Source organism: Ornithorhynchus anatinus, chromosome 5 (genome assembly GCF_004115215.2).
Source record: "Ornithorhynchus anatinus isolate Pmale09 chromosome 5, mOrnAna1.pri.v4, whole genome shotgun sequence".
NCBI classification, from domain to species: Eukaryota; Metazoa; Chordata; class Mammalia; order Monotremata; family Ornithorhynchidae; genus Ornithorhynchus; species Ornithorhynchus anatinus.
In genome coordinates, this window is record NC_041732.1 from 63,608,696 (window position 1) to 63,633,467 (window position 24,772).

The following is a 24,772-nucleotide window of genomic DNA, read 5'->3' on the forward strand; positions in this document are numbered from 1 at the left end:
CCTTATCTTGCTTGACTTCTTCAATTTTTCATTTTACTACTCTTCCCAAATTATATCACCTGGCTTAATGAAGAGGCCAATATAAACTGTACAATGTAGTTTGCCTTTAAAATGGACACATTTCAGAAAGTCTGAGAACTCTCTTTGCTATTGGATCCCTTGTGGCCAATAATTACTGCTAGTAAAACACATTCAGGGCATTGATTTAATTCATTTCATGCTTTATTTTCTCCTTCGCAATTCTTTTAGGTCTTGGTCTTACTCCTAGGTCGTTCCAAGTTAGTCACTTGCAATAACCTGTAGAAAATACGAAGAAATCCATTACATGACTGAACAATCATTGGAAGGAACTTCTTAGGCAGTTCTTCTGAAGCCCCAGAACCATAAATTGTGCATTTTCCTTAAAGATAATCCATTGTTACAGTAACTGATTGGCTGAGAACTACTGGGTGTCTGAATTCCACTAAACGCTGTGTCTTGTCTTTAAAAATTGAGTATTAGGACAATTGACTTCCCATGCTCTGACTTATCCTTCAAGATTTATGCTTTTTGGGGTTTGAAGTCCAGTCCCACACCTGAGTTTTTCCCATATGGTCCAGGAATGAGGGGCTCTTCTAAGATGCAGAACTACCTTTTCCCTTACAATGTGCCCCACTCACTGGGGAATGAACAGTGATCTCTGTCTACAGCATAGAAGAAACTGTTTTGAGAATTAACTTTTTAAATGGACAAACAGTATTTGAACCTCATTAAAAAACTCATTCTATCAGGGCCAGGACAGAAAGAGTATTCACTAGAAAAATTAGATTTTTTTTTAGAAATTAAAGAATTAAATCGGTAATCTACACTTCTATCACTTTTTCCTCCAGGATGCTCACAGCATTTTCCATATACCTCATTCATACTTTTTTAATGTATTTATTAAGCGCTTACTATGCATCACACATTGTACTAAGCGCCAACTCCCATTACTCATTCCCAGTGAGAAGCAGCGTGGCTCAGCGGAAAGAGCCCGGGCTTGGGAGTCAGAGGTCATGGATTTGAATCCCGGCTCTGCCACTTGTCAGCTGTGTGACTGTGGGCAAGTCACTTCACTTCTCTGTGCCTCAGTTCCCTCATCTGTAAAATGGGGATTAAGACTATGAGCCTCACGTGGGGCAACCTGATTGCCCTATATCTACCCCAGCGCTTAGAACAGTGCTCTGCACATAGTAAGTGCTTAACAAATAACATTATTATTATTACTAAGGGTTCTAAGATTATGCTCTAGTTTTAGACAAGGAGACAGAGGCCCCCAGGAAGCCCAGGAAATTTGGACTATGGAGATGGGATTGGAATTTATGAGCGTTTGCTGCCTTGGCAGAAGAAGGAGTTCCAGGGAGCCTGTCAGAGTCAACCTCTCTGTCCACCCTTCAGTCAGTCCATCACTTATTTATTGAGCGCGTGCTGTGTACAGAGCACTGTACTAAACGCTTGGGAGAGTACAATATAACAGACACAGTCAGTCTGTGAGCCCCATGTGGGACAGGGACCAGATCCGGCCTGGTTGTCACGTGTCTACCCCGGGGTTTAGCACATAAGAAGCGCTTAAATACCACAAAGAAAGAAAACATTCCCTGCCCACAAGGAGCTTCCAGTCTAGAGGTCTTGAGGAGCAGTGCAGGATCCAAGGGGCCTCACCTCATTGATCCAGCTGTTGTAGTTGGAGACGCGAGTGAAGACGGAGGGCTTGCGGTAGTAGTTGCAGCCCAAGGCGGAGCCGAAACTGACGACGCCGTGCACTTCCCATTGGCCGTTATCTCCCAGACAGTTCAGGGGGCCTCCGGAGTCTCCCTGCAGGTAAGATAAAGCAGTGTGCTCATCATGGACTAAGTTACTTGGTTATTAGCACCACCTATACGTTGACAAAACATTAACCAGCACACAGAGATCTTTTTACTTTCACTCATTCACCCAATCGTATTTATTGAGCGCTTCCCGTATGTGCAGAGCACTGTACTAAGCATTTGGGAGAGTGGTAATAATAGCTGGGGTATCTGCTAAGCACTTACTATGTCCCAGGCACTGTACTAATAATACTGTACTGTGTTTTTTCCAAACAGTCCAGGCGGCTAATGAGTTGATTTCAATTTTCGGAAGCTTTGGAGGTTGGACTAATGCTCAGTAAATACCACTGATCGATCAATACAGAAATTTAATAGCAATCGTGTGGCTTGTTGATGCCCTGGTTAGCTAAACTTCCAGGCTATCAATCAGTCGTATTTACTGAGCGCTTACTGTGCCCAGAGCACTGAACTAGCGGTGGCAACAAAGGAACTTCAGGGCTTGTCCTTTGGAGGCCTCATCTGGATTTGTTTCCAGAGGAAGGGCTGCGTCACCTCTCAGGGTCCAGTTCATCCCCTTGGAGCTCTATAAATCAGTGGTACTTACTGAGCGTCTGTGTTCAGAGCCTGTACTAAGCACTTGGGAGAGTGCAGTGCAACAGAGTTGGCAGACGTTCTCTGCCCGCAGGGAGCAAGCAGCGTGGTTTAGTGGAAAGAGCACGGCCTTGGGAGTCAGAAGTCGTGGGTTCTAATCCCGGCTCCACCACTTGTCAGCTGTGTGACTTTGGGCAAGTCACTTAACTTCTCTATGCCTCAGTTACCTCATCTGTAAAATGGGGATTAAGACTGTGAGCCCCACCTGGGACAACCTGATAACCTTGTATCTATCCCAGCGCTTACAGCAGTGCTCGGCACATAGTAAGCGCTTAACAAATACCATAATTATTATTAGGGGGAAGAAAAACATTAAAATAAATTAGGGGTATGCAGCAAAGAGCTGTGGGGCTGAGGGTGGGGCGAATATCAAGTCACACAAGCAACAGAGAAGGGAGAGGGAGATGAGGGCTTTTTCGGGACAGGCCTCTCAGAGGAGATGTGACCTGAACAGTGTTTGAAAGTGGGTAGAGTGATAGTCTGGTGTATGTGGAGGGAGAGGGAGTTCCAGGCCAGAGGGAGGAGGCGAGAAAGGGGTCAGAGGTGATATAGATCGGGGCACAGTGAGCAAGCTGGCCTTAGAGGAGCCAAATGTGCAGGTTGGGCAGTAGCAGATCAGTGAGATAAGGCAGGAGGGACCCAGCTGATTGAGCGCTTTAAAGCCCATGGCAAGGAGTGTTCAGAAAAGTGCTATGCCCTCAGTAGACACTCAGTAAATAGCACCGATTGATTGACTATAAGTGCAAGTCTCCAAGCCCTTCAGCTTCTTGCTAAGTTGGATGGAGAAGCAGCATGGGGAGGTGGATAGAGCCTGGGCCTGGGAGTCATGAAGGTCATGGGTTCTAATCCCAGCTCTGCCACTTGTCTGCTGTTTGAACTAAGTCACTTCATTTCTCCGGGTTTCACCTCCCCTGTCTGTAAAATGGGGACTGAGGCCGTGAGCCCAGTATAGGACAGGGACTGTGTCCAGCACGGCTTGATTGTATCCATCCCAGCGCTTAGTCCAGTGCCTGGCACATAGTAAGTCCTTAACAAATACCACAATTATTATTATTACGTTAAATGTCAAGTTCTTCCCTGGTAGCCATGAGGAGCAGAAGGAAAGCCTGATAGGATTTGAAAGTACAGGTTAGGAGTCAAAATGGCATGGCCCTAGGGAGGAATCCACGCTCACACTCACATTGCAGCTGGAGATGACCCCGTCTCCCCCAGCACAGACCATGTTGGTTTTCACAGAGCTGCCCCACCAGCCGGAACTGGAGCAAGTCTCGAAGTCCACCACCAGCAAACGACCCTGCTGCAAGATGTCGGGAAGAGCTCCACCGGCTGAAGTGGTATAGGAAGAACAAAGGAAATAATAATAATCATCATCACTATGGTCGTTGTGGGCAGAAAACAGGTCTATGGTTGTATTGTACTCTCTCAACTGCTCAATACAGTGTTATGCACAGAGTAAGTGCTCAATAAATACGACTGAATGAATGAATCAAATGAAGCGCTTACTAGATGTCAAGCACTGTTCTAAGCACTGCGGTAAATGCATTTAATCAGGTTGGACACAGTCCCTGTCCCAGATGGGGCTTATACTTTTAATCCCCATTTTACAGATGAGGTAACTAAGGAGTGAAGTGACTTGTCCGAGGTCATATGGCACACGTGGTGGAGCTGGAATTAGAACCCAGGTCCTTCTGATTCTCAGGCCCATGCTCTATCCACTAAACCACGCCGGAGGGGAAAGGGGCACAGTAAAAGGAGTTTCAATACTCACTGGCTTCTACCACTGGGCTTCCTGCAGAGTCCAGCAAGAGACAGCTCCCTGCTTCTGCTGTACTGGCCGCAACCCCTGAAATCTTAGGGAAGGACCGCTCCCAGGGATAAGTGAATCTTTGGTGAAAACCTCTCTTTACATCACAGTGGATGGCAGAGAATAGGGATAGCTCATTTAGAGAGATGAAGAGAGCATTCACGATTATCATTCATTCATTCAATTGTGTTTACCGACTGCTTACGGTGTGCATAGCACTGTACTAAGCACTTGGGAGATTATAATAAAACAAGGGACACATTCCCTGCCATCTGTCCTCCTCGACTCAGGCCACCAGAAATCTTTGCCCAGCATAAATGGCTCTGGGCTAGAAGAAGGAGGAGGAGGAGGAAGAGGAGGAGATGAGGATTTATGTGGCAAATGCACACTCAGTGCCAAGCACTGTATTAAGCACTAAAAAGCAGTATGATGTTGTGGATAGAGCACCGGTCTGGGCGACTAAAGGTCATGTATTCTAATCCCAGCTCCACCACTTGTCTGTTGTGTGACCATGAGCAAGTCACTTCACTTCTCTGTGGCTCAGTTCCCTCATCTGTAAAATGGGGCTTGAGACTGTGTCCAACCCGATTTCCTTATGCTTTCCCAGTGTTTAGCACAGTGCCTGGCACATAGTATGCTCTTAACAAGTGCCACAGTTAATTACTAAGGTAAATATGAGATAATCAGATCAGACACAGTTCCTTTCCACAAGGGACTCACAGTCTAATGGAGGGAGAACAAGGTATTTAATCTCCATTTAATCTACATAGTGGTCAGTCATTTGCCCAAGGTCACACAGCAAGCAAGTGGTGGAGCTAGGATTAGAACTCGGGTCTGCTGCCTTCCAGGCCCAGGCTCATTGCATTAGGCCACTCTGCTTCTTGCTGAAGAGAACGTTTGCCCGGAAAAATAACCTGCCCCCTTAGGCTCTCACTCTTGGTTGGGAAAAAGGCAGGGTGGCCTAGGGATATCATTCATTCAATCGTATTTATTGAGGGCTATCTGTGATATCGGCAATTCATTCCCACTGCCACGGTTAACTTCAGTCACCCTGAGCAGTTTAAGTCTGGCACTTTTCGGGAGCACTTCACTTGCCATATCCCTCCTCCCTCTCAAACAATCTTTTGGGACAAGTCAGACATTTCAATCCATCAATCAAAAAGTGATGTTGATTGAGTGCTTACTGTGTGCAGGGCACTGAACTAAACACTTGGGAAGGTGCGGTTCAACGGAGTTGGGAGACGTGATCCCTATCCACAAGGGGCTTATAGTCTACAGGGGGAGGCAACATTAAAATCAATTATAGATAGGGGAAATAAGAGTATAAGGATATGTTCACAAGTGCTGTGGGGCTGGGGTGAGTATCAGAGTGCTTAGGGGTGCTCAGCCAAGTGCCTAGGCAAGGCAGAGGGAAGTGTAAAGACTCAATCAGGGAAGGACTCCTGAAGGATATAGTAATACTAATGATGATGGCATTTGTTAAGCGCTTACTATGCGTCAAGCACCGTTCAAAGCACTGAAGTAGTGGAGTGGAGTGGAGAGAGCACGGGCCTGGGATTCAGAAGAACCTGGGTTCTAATCCCGGCCCTTCCAGTTGCTTGCTGTGTGACCTTGGGCAAGTCACTTCACTTCTCTGTGCCTCAGTTTCCTCCACCATAAAATGGGTTTACCTGTCCTCCCGGAAAGTGGTGGTCTGCTGAATATAGAGGAGGAGGGAATTCGAGTTTGCCTCAGTTTTCCTGTCTGTAAAGTGGGAATTCAATGCCTGTTCTCCCTCCCCCTTAGATTTGAGCCCCATGCAGGGCAGGGACTGTGTTTGACCTAATTAACTTGGATCTGCCCTAGTGTTTAGAGCAGATACAGAATAAGCACACAACACAATAATAACAATAATAATCTTTCTCCCCTAAAAGGATGAAGTCAAAAGTTCACACTTACTCTGTAGTCTTCCCCAGCCAGTGACATAGCAAGCGAAGTTATGGGGCAGGATAGCATTGGCAGGCGGGAGGCAGGCCAGCTGAATTTTGCTGGACAGGCTGACAGGCTGGGCAAGTTTGATCAAGGCGATGTCATTCCTGAGTGTGGAAAGATGAAGTTCTCATTTCCTTTCTGCCCTTCCTCATCCAGACCTTTCCTATTACCCCCAAGCCTCATCCACCGGCCTATTCGGGAAGACATCTTTCCCTCCCTCTGCATCGTTTACCTAGTACTTTAATAAAAAGCTTTTCATTCACAGGAAAGGGAGGAGATTAATAGTGTGTTATCCTTTAACACACACATTTAAAAGGAAGGATTTTAAAGGCGACCTTGGGTACGTCACCGCTTCTCTGAACCTCCTTATCCTCATCTATAAAATGGGGATCCGCTAGCTCTTCTCCTTCCCTTTTAGGCTCTGAGCTCCATGTACAACGCGGAGAGTGTCCAACCTGATTATCTTGTATCTACCCTAGCACTTTCATTCATTCATTCATTCAATAGTATTTATTGAGCGCTTACTATGTGCAGAGCACTGTACTAAGCGCTTGGGATGAACAAGTCGGCAACAGATAGAGACAGTCCCTGCCGTTTGACGGGCTTACAGTCTAATCGGGGGAGACGGACAGACAAGAACAATGGCACTAAACAGCGTCAAGGGGAAGAACATCTCATAAAAACAATGGCAACTAAATAGAATCAAGGCGATGTACAATTCATTAACAAAATAAATAGGGTAATGAAAATATATACAGTTGAGCGGACGGGTACAGTGCTGTGGGGATGGGAAGGGAGAGGTGGAGGAGCAGAGGGAAAAGGGGAAAATGAGGCTTTAGCTGCGGAGAGGTAAAGGGGGGATGGCAGAGGGAGTAGAGGGGGAAGAGGAGCTCAGTCTGGGAAGGCCTCTTGGAGGAGGTGATTTTTAAGTAAGGTTTTGAAGAGGGAAAGAGAATCAGTTTGGTGGAGGTGAGGAGGGAGGGCGTTCCAGGACCGCGGGAGGACGTGACCCAGGGGTCGACGGCGGGATAGGCGAGATCGAGGGACGGCGAGGAGGTGGGCGGCAGAGGAGCGGAGCGTGCGGGGTGGGCGGTAGAAAGAGAGAAGGGAGGAGAGGTAGGAAGGGGCAAGGTGATGGAGAGCCTTGAAGCCTAGAGTGAGGAGTTTCTGTTTGGAGCGGAGGTCGATAGGCAACCACTGGAGTTGTTTAAGAAGGGGAGTGACATGCCCAGATCGTTTCTGCAGGAAGATGAGCCGGGCAGCGGAGTGAAGAATAGACCGGAGCGGGGCGAGAGAGGAGGAAGGGAGGTCAGAGAGAAGGCTGACACAGTAGTCTAGCCGGGATATAACGAGAGCCCGTAATAGTAAGGTAGCCGTTTGGGTGGAGAGGAAAGGGCGGATCTTGGCGATATTGTAGAGGTGAAACCGGCAGGTCTCGGTAACGGATAGGATGTGTGGGGTGAACGAGAGGGACGAGTCAAGGATGACACCGAGATTGCGGGCCTGCGGGACGGGAAGGATGGTCGTGCCATCCACGGTGATGGAGAAGTCTGGGAGCGGACCGGGCTTGGGAGGGAAGATGAGGAGCTCAGTCTTGTTCATGTTGAGTTTTAGGTGGCGGGCCGACATCCAGGTGGAGACGTCCCGGAGGCAGGAGGAGATGCGAGCCTGAAGGGAGGGGGAGAGGACAGGGGCGGAGATGTAGATCTGCGTGTCATCTGCGTAGAGATGGTAGTCAAAGCCGTGAGAGCGGATGAGTTCACCGAGGGAGTGAGTGTAAATGGAGAACAGAAGAGGGCCAAGAACTGACCCTTGAGGAACTCCAACAGTTAAAGGATGGGAGGGGGAGGAGGCTCCAGCGTAGGAGACCGAGAATGATCGGCCAGAGAGGTAAGAGGAGAACCAGGAGAGGACAGAGTCCGTGAAGCCAAGGTGAGATAAGGTATGGAGGAGGAGGGGATGGTCGACAGTGTCAAAGGCAGCAGAGAGGTCAAGGAGGATCAGAATGGAGTAGGAGCCATTGGATTTGGCAAGAAGGAGGTCATGGGTGACCTTAGAGAGAGCAGTCTCGGTAGAGTGGAGGGGACGGAAGCCAGATTGGAGGGGGTCTAGGAGAGAATGGGACTAGCACTTAATACCATGCCCCCCCCTTCAAAGCCTCACTGAAGAAATGTCTCCTCCATGAGACCTACCCAGACTAAGCCCACCTTTCCTCTTCTCCCACTCCCTTCTGCATCACCCTGACTTGCTCCCTTGGTTCTTCCCCGCTTCCATCCCCACAACACTTAGGTACATATCTGTAATTTATTTATTTGTATGGATATCTGTCTCCCCCACTCTAGAAAATAAGCTCGTTATGGGCAGGGAATGTTTCTGTTTAGTGTTGTATTGTACTCTCCTAAGAGCTTAGTACAGTACTCTGCCCACAGTAAGAACCTAATAAATACAATTGACTTGAATGATTATGGTTATTATTATTCTCCTGCCCTTAGTTTTGGCCCCTTGACCCACATGGGCTCACTGAAGTAATCTCAGACAACAGAAGGGGTTTAGAAGAGAGCATTATGGTATCTGCCTTGAATTACTGGAAGGAATAAATAATGCAAATTAGCTCTTCAAGTCAATTAAAGGAAAATGCTATTCTAAAATCCCTTATGGGGATGTGGGAATCCCTTTCTCGGTGCACCAGGCTTTGGCAGTTGGAGAGGGAATGATACTCTCAGATTCTTGGAAAGTGTTGACTCTCTCAGTGTTTGGGAGTGAGGACGTTCCCACTTTTCTGAGTTCCTTATGGACAGGAACATGTCTCCTAATTCCATTGTACTGTACTCTCCTGTGTGCTTAGTAATAATAATAATAATAATGCTGGTATTTGTTAAGTGCTTACTATGTGCCAAGCACTATTCTAAGCTCTGGGGTAGATACAAACAAATCAGGTTGTCCCACATGGGGCTCACAGGCTTTAATCCCCATTTTACAGATGAGGGAACTGAGGCACAGAGAAGTTAAGTGACTTGTCCAAGGTCACACAGCAGACAAATGGTGGAGCCGCAATTAGAACCCACATCCTCTGACTCCCAAGCCCGGGCTTTTTCCTCTAAGCCATGCTACAGTGCTCTGCACATAGTAAGCACTCAGTAAACACCATTGATTGACTGATTCTGAGCTGAAGAGCAGAGCTCTTCCCATGGGTTTGATCCAGGGAGACCAGGCCAGAGGTTCTTTCCTCTAAGCCACGCTACAGTGCTCTCTGCACATAGTAAGCGCTCAATAAATACCACTGATTGACTGATTCTGAGCTGAAGAGCCGAACTCTCCCTATTGGTTTGATCCAGGGAGGCCAGGCCAGAGGATTACCCATTGGAAAGCTTGCTTGAGTCCCATTGAGGGTGGACCACAATCTTCTGGACATCGGAGATAATGGTTCCTTGTTCATCTGAAGAAAGGCTGTGTTTCCCAATCAGCACTCGATAGGTACGTGAGCTAAGGAGCAAAACAAAAACACAAAGGAAGCTGCCTCAGTTTGGTCCATGCACTGGAAAAAAATGATTAATTACTACTGACGAAGCACTCAATAAACACAATTGAATGAATTACTGACTACCAGCTCCTTTACAAAGCATTTCAATACAATGAGGGGCTCTTATGTTTCTCCTTTAAGCCAACCTTGAAAATAAATTCAAAAATTCATTAGCCCAACCAAATGTTTCCTAGCCTCATCTCCCTCATCTTTTATACATTTTTACACTGTGAATCTCTACACCCATTGGACACTCAGTTTACCTTCTTTACCTACCGATTACTCAGCTGGCATCGATCCTTGCTCTTCAATAACTCAGTCTGGGTTTATTCACTGGGATTAATGAAGTGAATTTATTACGGGTAGGGAACGTGTCTGCTAATTCTGTTGCGGCGTACTCTCCCAAGCACTTAGTACGGTGCCCTGCACATAGTAAGTGCTTGGTAAATGTGATTGATTGATAGAACCAAGCACTAGTCCTTGTGACTGTAAAAAAACTTTCCAACCACACCTCATTCCCTCCCTTCTCCCTCCTTCCAGGAGGTAAGCGGGGGGGAGTTACCCAATGCAGTGACCAGCCGTCATCACCCAGTTGTTGTCAATGAGAGTTCCACCACACGTGTGATGCCATTTGCTACCCGAGAGGTACTGGAGGGAGACCTGAGGAGAGAGGGAGAGTCAAAGTCAGACAAGATGTCTGCCATAAGAAAGGGAGACATGGATATTAGTTCCACAGTGGCCTGGGAAGAGAAGGAGGGAAGTTGAACCTCTCTAGCTTAGAGATATCTTTATTATTCTAGCAATTCGCATTGTAACACTTTTCTTCTGTTGCCTTTAATTATGTTACTCTTGAGTTTTAATGACTATTATGGGCAGAGGGACTTTTTAGTAGCAAAGTTGATCTTGGATTATACGATCCTTGCCCAAGTTTGAGTTATTTTGTCTGACTTGAATGGAATGATTATGTTCTATTTCAATTTAGCATAGGTGAAGGCAGATCTATACAGCATGGACAGTGATACCTCTATCGTATTAGCACAAAATGCCTTTTCACTGAATAGAATGTGGAAGATAATTTTGAAAATTGAGAAGTATATTTACAGAAGACGAAAGTCTAGTTAAAAATATTTCCTTATTGGTTTGTATTTACACTAGTTGTTTTATGTACACTGTGTAATGCATTTTTTTAATCACTATTTTGGTCAAGCAACATGGCCTGGTGGAAAGAGAGTGGGCCTGGGAGCCAGGAGCCCTGAGTTCTAGTGCTGGCTCTTCCATTTGCCTGCCGTGTGACCTTGGGCAAATCACTTGACTTATCTGGGTCTCAGGTTCCTCACCTGTAAAATGGGGATTAAACACCCAGTCTCCCTCAGACTATGAGCCCTACATGGGCTGTGTCCAATACAATTAATGCCTGTCTCCTTCCCGGCCCCAAGAATGTAAGATCGTTGTGGGCAGGGAATTTGTCTTTTTACTGTTGTATTGTACTCTCTTAAGCACTTAGTACAGTGCTCTGCACATAGTAAAGCACTGAATAAATACCATTGATTGAATGAATGAATGAATCTTCCCCAGCGTGAAGTACAGTGCCTGGCACTTAGTAAGTGCTTAACAGGTACCTAACATTATTATCGTTATTATTATTATTATTATCATTTTTAGAGAAAGCAGTGGTGAGCCTTAGATATTTTTGCGGGGGAAATCGTGCTTCATTTAATCTTCTTTTGTGCAGCACTCCGTTATCTTGGAGCCAGTTGAAAGTACTAACCACCAGGGTGTAGTAGAGCCTAAGAGCAGTTGTCCCCCTCTAGTACTTGAAAAGGAATGGACCAGCTGAGAGCCACGCATCTGGTGGAAACTGGAAAAATAGTCAACCTAAATGCAGGCCAGGGAAAAGGCTGGAGTACTTCGTTCATTGGGATTTTCTGTGACTCTCTTGATTAATCAGGCTACTACTAATAATGTGGTATTTGTTAAGCGCTTACTATGTGCAAAGCGCTATTCTAAGCGCTGGGGGGATACAAGGTGATCAGGTTGTCCCGCGTGGGGCTCACAGTTTTTAATCCTAATTTTACAGATGAGGCAACTGAGGCACAGAGAAGTTAAGTGACTTGCCCAACTAATGCTGTGACTGCCTAAACACAGGGCTTAGTATTTAAGTTGCATTATCGATCAATCACTGGTATTTATTGTGTGCTATGTGCAGAGCACTGTACTGAGCACTTGGGAGAGAACACATACAAGAGAATTAACTGATACGTTCCCTGACCTTAACAAGCCTGTAGTCTAAAGGGGGAGACAGACATTAAAATGAATAAATAATTTATAATATACATTTAAAATATGTACATAAGTGGTGTGGGGCTGGGAGTGGGGTAAATATCAAAAGTCCAAAGGTCACAGATTCAATTACACAGACGACGAAGGAGAGGGAGCGAGCTGGAGAAAAGAGGGCTTAATTGGGAAAGGCCTCTTGAAGGAGATGTGACCTTAATAATGCTTTGAAGGTGGGGAGAGAGGAGGTCCTGCGTATATGGAGGTGGAGAAAGTTCCAGGCTAGGGGGAGGATGTGGAAAAGGGGTAGGCGGTGAGATAGATGAGATCTGGACACAGTGAGTAAGCTGGTGCAAGAGGAGTGGAGTGTGTTTGCTGGGCCGTAGTAGGAGAATCGTGAAGTGAAGCAGGGTGGGTGTTCATACAGTCTCAGAGCAGTTCACAGACTTCCTGAAATTGCCTGACTTCTCATCTCCATTCTGGTAGGGAGTCAGAAACTCCATTCTAAGGGCCCAGTCCCCACTTCAGTTAGTTTAAATTGGGATGGCCTAGTGGAAAGAGCAATGAGCCTGGAAGTCAGAGGACCTGAGTTCTAACCCCGGCTCTGCCATGTGTTTGCTGTGTGACCTATGCACTGAGTATAGTGCTTGGATCATAGTAAACACTTAACGAATACCACAATTATTAGACTGTGAGCCCATCATTGGGCAGGGATTGTCTCTGTTGCCGAATTGTACATTCCAAGCGTTTAGTACGGTGCTCTGCAGGTAGTAAGCGCTCAATAAATACTATTGAATGAATGAATTATTATTATTTTTACCTTGGGTAAGTCACTTAACTTCCCTATGCCTCAGGTACCTCATCAGTAAAATGGGAATTCAACCCTCCTCCCTCCAACTTAGACTGGGAGCCTCATGTGGGACGGGGACTGTGTCCATCCTGATTAGCTTGTATTTACCCCAGCGCTTAGTAGAGTTCAAGGCACACAGTAAGCGCTTAACAGGTACTGCAATCATCACCATTATCATTATTATTACTATAAGCTGAAGCACAAACAGTGACTTGGACCCATCTGATTGGTTCCACTCGTCAGCGGGGCAGCATGGCATAATGGATAGAGCACAGGCTTGGGAATCAGAAGATCATGAGTTCTAATCCCAGCTCCACAACCTGTCTGCTGTGTGACTTTGGGCAAATCAATTAACTTCTCTGGGACTCAACTGTAAAATGGGGATTGAGACTGTGAGCCCCATTTGGGACAAGGACTATGTCCAACCTGATTTGCTTGTATCCACCTCAACACCACTTGATACAGTTCCTGGCATATAGTAAACAATTAACAAATACCATTATTATCATTATTTTTCCTGGCATGTTGCCTGTGTTTAGGCTGGGGACCACAGGGATGGGGCTTGCTCTCCTCAAGGAGCCCTTAAACTGCAGTGGACTGAAGTCAGAGTAGGAAGGAAACCATAGGCTGGGGAGAGACTGACCTGCCAAGGCCAGCTGTTGGGCCTCACATCTTCGCCTCCGACCACTCTGGACAGGTTGGGCTCGTAGGTGGGGACCCCACAGCCGAGGGCTGGAGAGGAAAATGAAAAAATTCCATCGGTCACCAAATCCTGTTGGTTCGACCTTCACAACATCATGAAAATCCGCACTTTCCTCTTTATCCAAACTGCTACTACATTGATCCAAGCACTTATCCTATCCAGCTTTGATTACTGTCATCGGCCTTCTTTGCTGACCTCCCAGCCTCTTGTGTCTCCACACTCCAATCCATACTTCACTCTGTTGCCCGGGTCATTTTTCTAAAAAGACATTCTGTCCACGTTTCCCCAGTCCTCAAGAGCCTCCTCTGCATCAGAAAAACTCCTCACCGTTGGCTTTAAAAGCTCTCCATCACCTGTCCCTTCCTGTCTTGTCTCGCTAATTACCTATTACAACCTAGCCCACACACTTTGCTCCTCTAGCGACAACCTACTCGATGTACCTTGATCTCAGTTAGCTCACTGCCGACCACTCGCTCCTATCCTGACTCTGGCCTGGAACTCCCTCCCTCTTCATATTTGACAGACCATCACTCTCCTCACCTTCAAAGCTTTGTTAAAATCCCATCTCTTCCGAGATCCCTTCCCTGACTAAGGCCTCATTTGCCTGATCCCTTTCCCTTCTTCATTGTCTTGGCACTTGGATTTGTACCATTTATCCACCCCACCCTCAGCCCCACAGCATTTCTGTACATATCTGTAATTTATTTTAATGTCTGTCTTCCCTTCTAGACTGCAAGCTCCTTGTGGGCAGGGAACACGTCGACTAACTCTAGTGTACTGTACTCTCCCAGGCACTTAATACAGTGCTCAGCACATAGTGAGTGCTTAATAAATATGAATGATTGATTGGAAAGATCTAGGGTGAGGGAGGGGAGGCGGTGGACACAGTTCAACCTCCGATTTGAACAGCTGAACTGTCCAATTCCACTGCTATAACCTCTCTCCTCCACATTCATAGAACCTTCAGGAGGGAGTAAATCTGGAAAGGTCATCTCATCCATTCTCCTGCCTCCATACTCATGCCATCCCAGCCAGATGAGAGTTTCTCTTGGATTTAAATCCCCACTCCCCAAGAGAAGGAGATTCTGCACCTTGCTCAGGCACCCATTTCCACATCTCACAATCCTCCCTGTTGGGAAATTATTTCTTCAGTTCAACCGAGGAGGCTTTCGCTTCCCTGGCCTAATGGATAAAAGCAGGGGCCTGGGAGTCAGAAGACCTGGGTTTTAATTCTGGCTCTTCCACTCATCTGCTGTGTGACCTTGGACAAGTTACTTAACTTCTCTGTGCTTCAGTTCCCTCACCTGCAAATAGGGGATTCAATACCTGCTCTCACTCCTATATAGACTTGTGAGCCCCATTTGGGATATGATTATCTTGCATCTTCCCCAGCACTTAGTACAGTGCTTAGCACATAATAAGCGCCTAACAAATACCCCAATTATTATAATAAGTTATTATCATCTCCATGCTGTGGTCAGCTGACATAGACATTGGTGGCCATCTTCTGTATAAGATTGAAGACCGTGATTAACACATCCCACAACCTTGACCTCTCCAGGTTAAATAATTCCAGTTCCTTCAGTCTAACCAGCATAGCTCTAATTTTTCAATTCCTTTTATCATCTTGTTCTTCTCTGCCTCCCTGTTGGGTTGAAGAACCCAGAGTTGAACCCGATACTCTATTAAGACTAGAGAGTGTGCAGTGGGGTGATGGTGGTGGGAGGGAATTATCGGAGTTCAAGAGCAAGAACAATTGGGGCGATTGTCAATTTTTGCATGCTGTTTCCCCATCTCCATTATCAGTCAGCCAGTCAGAGGTATTTATTGAGCGCCTACTGTGTGCAGAGCACTGTACTAAGTGCTTGGGAGGGTTCAGTACAATAATAAACAGACACATTCCCTGCCCACAACCTGCTTACATGAGATTGAAAGGTCAACTAAGGTAGAACTAGGGCATCTTTTATTTCTCCTATATGTTCCCCAAATATCTGGAGAGAAACACTGCCCCATTTAACATTGGGTCCTCTCCCAAGCATTTAGTTCAGTGCTCTGCACACAGTAAGTACTCAATAAATACCATTGCCTGGTGGATCGATCCTGATTTTCCCCACAGTTATAGGGCTCACCTGTGGCCACCAGCACTGCAACTACCAATATCTTGATCATGGTGTCTCTGTGGATATCAAGTGATTCCTGCCTCAGGTAAGGGAGTGCTTATATAAGCTGCACTTATCTTTCTGAGATATGGAAGCAATACACAAGGTGGAGATTTTCTCATCACCTAATGGAAAAAAGGGTGCGTGTGCCAAGACTATCCACCTACTCCCTTGGCATCAGCCCTGGAATTCTAAAAAAAACCAAAGGGTCTTGGAACTTGACCTTGACCTCCAGAATAGATTTGCTTTCTCAGAAGCAGTGAGAGGGTGGGAGCCTAGCTTTGTCGTGTCTGTTCCTTAAAAAAATCTGGCTTAGATCAATTAATCAATCAGTGACATTTATTGAGCACTTACTGTGTGCAGAGCACTGTACTAAGCACTTGGGAGAGTACAACACAATAGACATGTTCCCAGCTCACAAGAAGCTAACAGTCTAGAAAGGGAAACATGGGATAAAAGGCCTAATCCTGTTTTCCCTCCCTCTTACAATGATAATTATTATTATTATGATGGTATTTGTTAAGTGCTTACTATGTGCCAAGCCTGTTCTAAGCGCTGACATTAATGGTACTTGTTAAGTGCTTACTATGTGCCAGGAACTGTACTAAGCACTGGGGTGGATACAAGCAAATCATGTTAGACACAGTCCCTGTCCCATGCGGGACTCACAGTCTCAATCTCCATTTTACAGATGAGGTAACTGAGGCACAGAGAAGTTAAGTGCCTTACCCAAGGTCACAAAACAGAGAAGTGGCAGAGCCAGGATTAGAATTTATGACCTTCTGACTCTCAGGTCCGAGCTGTATCCACTACACCATGCTGTTTATACTGTGAGTATCATCTGGGTCTGGAACTGTGTCTGAGATGAATGTCTTGAATCTACTCCAGCACTTAGCACTGAATTAATACATTTATTATATATACTATATTATAAATATCTTCTTACGTATCTTCATCTTCATCCTCTTAGATTACGAGCCCCCCACAAGGGACAGGAACCCATCTAATTCCCACCTCTGGATTCTCTTCCACAGTTTAGTACAGTGTTCTACACAAAGAAAGCACTTAATAATGACTATTACTACTAAACAATTCTCTCCTATACCCAATAATAATAATAATAATAGTAATAATGAATGGCCTTTGTTAGGTGCTTACGGTGTGCCAAGCACTCTACTGAAACTGGGGAAGATAACAGATATCCCACATGGGGTTCTCAGTCTAAGGAGAAGAGGTATTTAATCCCCATTTTATAGATGAGGAAACTCAGATTACTGTTGTATGTAGAGCCTGGCTGGGGTTGACTAGTTCCACAGTGGCACTGGTCATGTCTCTGTGCGGAAGCATCGATGAAGATAGCAACGTGACCCTCAATGTAAGAACTGATCAGAGTATAGCTAGTAATAGTAATATTAGCAGTAATAATAGTAATAATGGGTAATAATAATAATAATGGTGGTATTTGTTAAGCGCTTACTATGTTCATTCATTCATTCAATAGTATTTATTGAGTGCCTACTATGTGCAGAGCACTGTACTAAGCGCTTGGGATGAACAAGTCGGCAACAGATAGAGACAGTCCCTGCCGTTTGACGGGCTTACAGTCTAATCGGGGCTTACAGTCTAATCGGGACTATGTGGCAAGCACTGTTCTAAGCGCTGGAGTAGATACAAGGTAATCAGGTTGTCCCACGAAGGGCTCACAGTCTTCATCCCCATTTTACAGATGAGGTAACTGAAGCATAGAGAAATTAAGTGACTTGCCCAGAGTCACAGAGCTGACAAATGGCAGATCAGGGATTAGAAACCATGACCTCTGACTCCCAAGCCTGGGCTCTTTCCACTGAGCCACGAAGGCACAGGGGAGACCCCGAAGAAGACCATGCTGGCTGCTGGTTGAGAGTACATTTCTTGCATTACTGCCTCAAGAACCTGGTCCAGGGCCTGGGAACCATTCAAAGCATTTAAAGCACTTTAAATTGTAAGGTCTTCGTGGGCAGGGAACATTTCTAACAGTTATTTTGTACTTTCCAAAGTGGTTAGTACTGTGCTCTCCACATAGTATGCACTCAATAAATAACATCGATCGACTGACTGATTAATAAAGTTAAGAGGCACAGATAAGCAGGGTAGAGGAGGCTCCAACCCACTGCTCGGGTCTCTTACTGTGGCTGGATTCCCAGACTGCAAGTGATCTCATGATTTCTTCTCATTCTTGTCCCCCTCAACATCCCTCTTAGCTTTGGCCTAACCCCAATCCTTATTTTACTATTGCTTCTCTGCTGTACCAGAAGGAAAGCCCAATTCTAGATCCTGCCACGAAATCCAGTTCATCCAGCCAGCAGTTTGCTTTCTGAACCAATTGGGGTTTCCACTTTCAGTCCATCAGTTGGGGCCTTATTATTATTATTTAAAGATGGAAAGACTTAGAAATGAAGGCAGAAGGTGCCAAAGGATAAACTCTCCATTGGAGGAAGGTGCCTTCTTGGAGTTTCCTGTGGGTAGGTCGGGTCTTGGGAAAGAAGCACCTGGCATCGTCTATTTGTCCAGGAGCTGAGTGAGTCCAACCTAGGCAGGTGCGTGATGTCCTTCAAGGTTTTCCATGGCTTTTTGATTCAGGCCAACACATCGTTCTTCGGGGAGGGATCATAACAGACGACCAGGCAGTAACTTGGGTTTCTCTTGGCAGGGTTGTGGTCACATGGGTAATGCCCTTTCTTAGAAGTAGGAGACCAGAAGGATTAAGTGAGCAGGGTAGGCTGAGATGCCTGGGAAAGAAGCAGGTTTTCCTCTGCTGATTATCAGGATCAACAGAGCATTGGAGGAAGGAAGGCAGGCAGGGGTTGGCACTAGAAATGAGGCACTCTGGGATCTAGCTTAAACCCTGTCCTTGATTTGTTGAGGAACTCTATGCCTCTCTGACCCCTAGCTAACGCCACTACTGGCTAAGTGCTTAACAAATACCAACATTATTAAGTCTGCAGCAGGGATCAATAATGATGGTGACATTTGTTAAAAGCTATGTGCCAAAACTGGGATAGGTACAGGATATTCAGGTTGGACTCAGTCCCTATCCCACACAGGGCTAACACTCTAAGCAGGAGAGAGAGCAGGTATTGAATCTCCATTTTACAGGCAGGGAAACTGAGGCACAGAGAAGTTAAGTGACTTGCCCCTGGTCAAACAGCAGGCAAATAGTGGAGCCAGGAAATAGTAGGGCCAGCTCTTTTCACTAGACCTTGCTGCTTCAAGATCAGTCATTCGATCATATTTTTTGAGTGCTTATTGGGTGTGGAGCACTGTACTAAGTATGGTAGTGGGAAGAGCACGGGCCTGGGAGTCAGAAGATGGGTTCTAATCCCGGCTCCACCACTTTTCTGCTGTGTGACCTCAAGCAAGTCACTTATCTTCTCTGTGCCTCAGTTACCTCACATGAGAAATGGGGATTAAGACTGTGAGCACCATATGGGACAGGGACTGTGTCCGACGTGATTGCCTTGTATCTACCCCAGTGCTTAGAACAGTGCTTGACACATAGTACATGTTTGACAAGTGCCATCATCATCATCAAGTACTTGGGAGAGTGCAATATAACAGAGTTGGTAGACATGTTCCCTGCCTTCAAGTAGTTTACAAGAGACAAACATTAAAATAAAGACATGCACCTAGTGCTTAGAACAGTGCTTGGCACATAGGAAGTGCTTAACAAATACCATCATTATTATTATTATAAATGCTGAGTGTGGGGTGAATTAAAGTGCTTAAAGGGTACAGATCCAAGTACAAGAGAGATACAGAAGGGAAAGGTTAGGGAAATGAGGGCTTAGTTGGGGAATAATAATAATGATTATGGTATTTGTTAAGCGCTTACTATGTGCCTAGCACTATTCTAAGTGCTGGGGTAGATACAAGGTAATCAGATTAACCCACATGAGGCTCACAGTCTAAATTCCCATTTTACAGATGAGGTAAATGAGGCACAGAGAAGTTAAGTGGCTTGCCCAAGGTCAGAGAGCAGATAAGTGGCAGAGCCGAGATTAGAACCCACAACCTCTGACTCCCAAGCCCGTGCTCTTTCCACTAAGCATCTTGGAGGGGATGTGATTTTAATGAGGCTTTGAAGGTGGGGAGCGTGATGATATGAAATGTGGATATGAAATGGAGCAGAGTTCTGGGACAGAGATAGGAAGTGGGTGAGGAGTTAGCGATGAGATAGAAGATATTGAGCAGAGGAAATGTTCTGTGGAAGTGCTCCATAACTGTGGGTTAGTGGTACAAGATTGGCACAGGGACAAGGAAGTGAGGGAATTGAGCTGTATTGAGAGTGTGGATTTGTGTGCTGAGAAAGGTAAGTTGGGTATGGACACCAAATGGGGCATGATGACTTTAGAAAATTGGATAGGCTCAAAAGATTGGACATCACTTTGGAGGGACAGGAGAAATTAATGGGGAGAGGATGTGTGGGAAAGAAGGCAGGTGAGGAGGTTGTAGTTGGATATGGAAATTTCAGAATTGGTGAGGTTAGAGATTTTATGAGTAGAGATGATGTGATCGAACACACATACAAGTTGGTGAGTGGGTGGGGTGGCATAGATGGTCAGAGGAGTTGAAGAGTGAGAGGAAATGAGTAGCTGATAGGTCACTGGGAACGTTCAAGTGGATGTGGAAGTCCCTGAGGGTCAATGTAGGGATGGAGAAAGGGAGAATGAAAGTAAGATATTGAAGTGATTCAGAAAATTAGAGGTGTGGCATGGGAGAAGATGAATAATACTGAGGAATAATTAGAGCTGGTGGTAGAGGCTGATGGTGTGGGAGGTAAGAAGGAGGCTAAAGTCTCCCCCTTTCCAAGTGAGTCTTGGGGAGTGGGAGAAGATGAGGCCCTTTCTAGAGACAGTGGCAGGTAGAGACAGAGTCACCTGGGGAGAGACAGTTTTCAGCTATGGTGAAGAGGCTCAGTCAGTCACTAGGAGGCCTAGTGGAAAGAACACAGGCCTGGGAAGCAGAGGACCTGGGTTCTAAACCCAGCTCCACCATTTGCCCGCTCTGTGACCTTGGGCAAATCACAACTTCTCTATGCCTTGATTTCCTCAACTGTAAAATAGGGATTCAATACCTGTTCTCTCTCTCACTTAGATTGTGAGCCCCATGTGAGGCATAACTGTATCCTATCTGATTGATTTGTATCTATCACAGTGCTGGACAAATAGTAAATGCTTAACAAGGGTCAGAGGGATGAGACTGAAAAGACATGTGGGAGCTAGGGCATTCAAGAAAATAAAGTAATCTGGAGTGCCCAAAGGCCAATGCAGTCTCCACCAGTAGATGGGGACCCAGGTGTCCCCGCTGGGGTAATCCTCAGAGTGAATGGGAGACTGTTAACAAGGCATTAATGGTTGTCCAGAGTGACTGGGTGAGTGTTAATTTAGCCCTGACTCATTTCCCTTCCTAAAATCAAACCACCTCCAAAAAGCCTTTCCAGATTAATTTATTTTCCCTTTTGGCTCTCCCCTTTATATCAACTATAAACTTGCCTGTGTACCCCTTAAACACTCTGATGCTCGCTGCAGCCCCACAGTACTGTAGTAAATATTCTACAGTCTTGGTTACGGGAAGGAGAGTCAAGCAGAGGCCTACCCATTCCATTCCTCACTTGGGCAGTGGCTAGCGAGTGGAAGGCAATCTGCCTCAAGTCAAAACTCCCCAGTGCTGGGCAGCAGCGGCACGGGAGAGAGTCAAAGGCGGATGCTCAGGTTTACTGCCAGAAAGGAGGCAATGGTAAATCGCTTCTGTATTTTTTATCAAGAAAACTCTATGGATCTACTACGAGAACATGGCAGATGGACGTGGGAAGTTCTGGGAGAGAGCGTCGCTATGGGTCGGAGACCACTTGGCAGCATAAGACAGAAGTGCTTAGCACAGTGCTCTTCAAACTGTAATCACTTTATAAATACCATTGACCAACTGAATTTCATGTAACACTTTTTGCAGGGAGAATAAGTAGCACTTATGTATATCTTTGTACTCGTCCTCAGCCCTTACATGTGTACATTTCAATTGTATATTCAATTATGTATGTTGATTACTCTGTTTTGTCTTTTTTAATGGTATTTATTAAGCATTTACTATGTACCAGGCACTTTACTAAATCCTGGGGTAGATACAAGAAAATTGGTTTGGGCCCAGTCCCTGTCCCACACAGGACTCACTGTCTTAATCCCCATTTTACAGATGAGGTAATTGAGGCAAAAATAAATTGAGTGACGTGCCCAAGGCCACAGAACAGACAAGTGGTGGAGCTGGAGTTAGAACCCAGGCCTCTGTTTCTAGCCCTGTGCTCTCTCCACTAGACCACACTGCTTCTCTCTAAGCCATGCTTGTGAGCACAGAATGTGTCCCTTCTCTGTTTAGTACTTCTTAAGAATTTAGTACCATACATTCTACCCAGTGGGTGCTCAATAAATACTACTTCTACAAGAAAAGGGGATCTGAGTGCTAGGATTTTGCCCCTGACTTTCAGGGGAAGCACTGTGGCCTAGTGGAAAGAGTGCGGGCTTGTGCTTGGGCAAGTCACGTAACTTCTCGGTGCCTCAATTTCCTCAACTATAAAATAGGGATCCAATACCTGTTCTCCCTCTCATTAGATTGTGAACCCTATGAGGGGCATGGAATGTGGCCTGATCGACTTCTATCACAGTTTTGGACAAATAGTAAATGCGTAACAAACACCATAAAAAACTCCAAAGAACAAAGAACTCCAAACCATCCCGCTCCTTGAACCCCAGGCTCTCGCAGCCTGTTGAAGGTAGTTGTAATAGTATTTATTAAACACTTACTGTATGCAGAGCACTGTATTAAGTGCTGGGAAAGAATAAGCAAGTGAGTACAAGGTCAAGGACTTTGTCCCTGTTCCTCACAATCTAAAGTCTTCTCTGCCTGATTCCTTTCAATAATATTATTTGTGGTATTTGTTAAGTGCTTACTCTGTGCCAAGCACTGTACTAAGCGCTGAGTTAGACCAATCAATTGTATTTTTTCAGCACTTACTATGTGCAGAGCACTGTACTAAGCACTTGGGAGCGTATAATGGACACATTCCCCGCCACAATGAGCTAATGGTCTAGAAGGGGACCCAGACATTAATCTAAGTAAATAAATTATGGATATGTATGTAAGTGCTGTAGGGCAGGAAGAGGGGCGATTAAGGGAGCAAATCAGGATGATTCAGAAGGAAGTGGGAGAAAAGGAAATGAGGGCTCAGTCAGGGAAGGTCTCTGGGAGATGTGTCTTTGATAAGACTTTGAAGTGGGGGAGAGTAATTGTCCGATATGAAGAGGGAGGATGTTCCAGGACAGAGGCAGGATGTGGGTGAGAGGTCGGGGTGAGGTAGATGAGATCGAGGTACAGTGAGTAGGATGGCATTAGAACAACAAAGTGTGTGGGCTGGGTTTTAGTCGGAGAGCAACAAGGTGAGGTAGGAGGGGGCAAGGCGACTGAGTGCTTTAAGGCTGTTGGTAGGAGTTTTTGTTTGATGTGGGGATGGATGGGCAACCACTGCAGGTTCTTGAGGAGTGGAGAAACACGGACTGAACTTTTTTTCTGAAAAATGATCTGGGCAGCAGAGTGAAGTAGAGACTGGTGTGTGGAGAGACAGAAGGCAGAGAGAAAAAGATAGATAGAAGATAATTGGGTCGGACCCAATCCCTCACCTTCATGGGGCTGACAGTCTAAGGGGAAGGGGAGATGAGCATTTATAGATGAGGAAACTGAGGCACAGAGAAGGCAAGTGACTTCCCCAATGTCACACTGCAGGCAAGTGGAGGAATTAGAATTAGAAAGAGAAGCAGCGTGGCTCAGTGGAAATAGCCCAGGCTTGGGAGTCAGAGGTCATGGGTTCGAATCGCGGCTCTGCCACTTAATGTTGGTATTTGTTAAGCGCTTACTATGTGAACAGCACTGTTCTAAGCGCTGGGGTAGACACAGGGGAATCAGGTTGTCCCACGTGGGGCTCACAGTCTTAATCCCCATTTTACAGATGAGGGAACTGAGGCACAGAGAAGTTAAGTGACTTGCCCACAGTCACACAGCTGACAAGTGGCAGAGCTGGGATTCGAACTCATGAGCCCTGACTCCAAAGCCGGTGCTCTTTCCACTGAGCCACGTTGGCAGCTGTGTGACTGTGGGCAAGTCACTTCACTTCTCTGTGCCTCAGTTACCTCATCTGTAAAATGGGATTAACTGTGAGCCTCACGTGGGACAACCTGATTACCCTGTATCTACCCCAGCGCTTAGAATAGTGCTCTGCACATAGTAAGCGCTTAACAAATACCAACATTAACCCAGGTCCTCTGACTCCTGGGCCCCTGTTCTTTCCACTCATGCTACTTTCCCTCCATCACATCCTGTGGTTAGTGAGTAAGGGAGAAAGGGAATCAGCTGCCCTTTCCCACGGTCCTTTCTGAGGAGGAGCTGGTAAATGCTGACAGAGCAGGGTTCAGCCCCACTGGCTTGGAGGGCCACGATCTGACCATTTCCCACCCAGGGCTCTGAGGAGCAGGTTAGATGCTATGTGAAGCACAGGACCTAGTTAATCATTCATTCATTCTATCATATTTATTGAGCGCTTACTGAGTGCAAAGCATAATGTACTAAGCATTTTAGAGAGTAAAATATAACAACAAACAGACACATTCTTGCCTACAAAGAATTTATAGTCTAGAGGGGGAGACAGACATTAATATAAATAAATAAATAGATAAATGACCGACCTCCTGTGTCCGCACATTCGGGGGGCAGTTGAGGCCAAACGAGGTGCTGATGTCCAGCTAATCTTTGCTTTATGTGCTTACTCCCAGCTGCTGTGTTCTTATCGACTTGGTTTCCTGTTAGCTCGGTAATTTCCCCTCCTAGACCCACTTCTCCTTTTGCTCTGCTTTACAATCCCAGCCTTTCTGGGAAAAGGGGGTGGAGAGAGCACTTACTTCTAACTTCCCCATTGCTATTCACCTCGCGGCCAT

At 45.9% G+C, this 24,772-nt stretch overlaps 1 protein-coding gene across 1 annotated transcript; it reads right to left on the minus strand.

Moving 5' to 3' along the window:
* Positions 1 to 204: 204 nt before the first annotated feature.
* On the minus strand, positions 205 to 24,772 carry LOC100092350 (chymotrypsin-like elastase family member 2A). The gene is made up of 9 exons (XM_039912217.1): positions 24,762 to 24,772; positions 24,524 to 24,687; positions 13,540 to 13,628; positions 10,335 to 10,432; positions 9,610 to 9,735; positions 6,220 to 6,356; positions 3,658 to 3,803; positions 1,681 to 1,833; positions 205 to 297 (listed from the first exon to the last, which is right to left on the minus strand). Exons 1-9 carry the CDS (start codon positions 24,770 to 24,772, stop codon positions 280 to 282), a joined length of 942 nt encoding a protein of 313 aa, XP_039768151.1. The 3' UTR covers positions 205 to 279.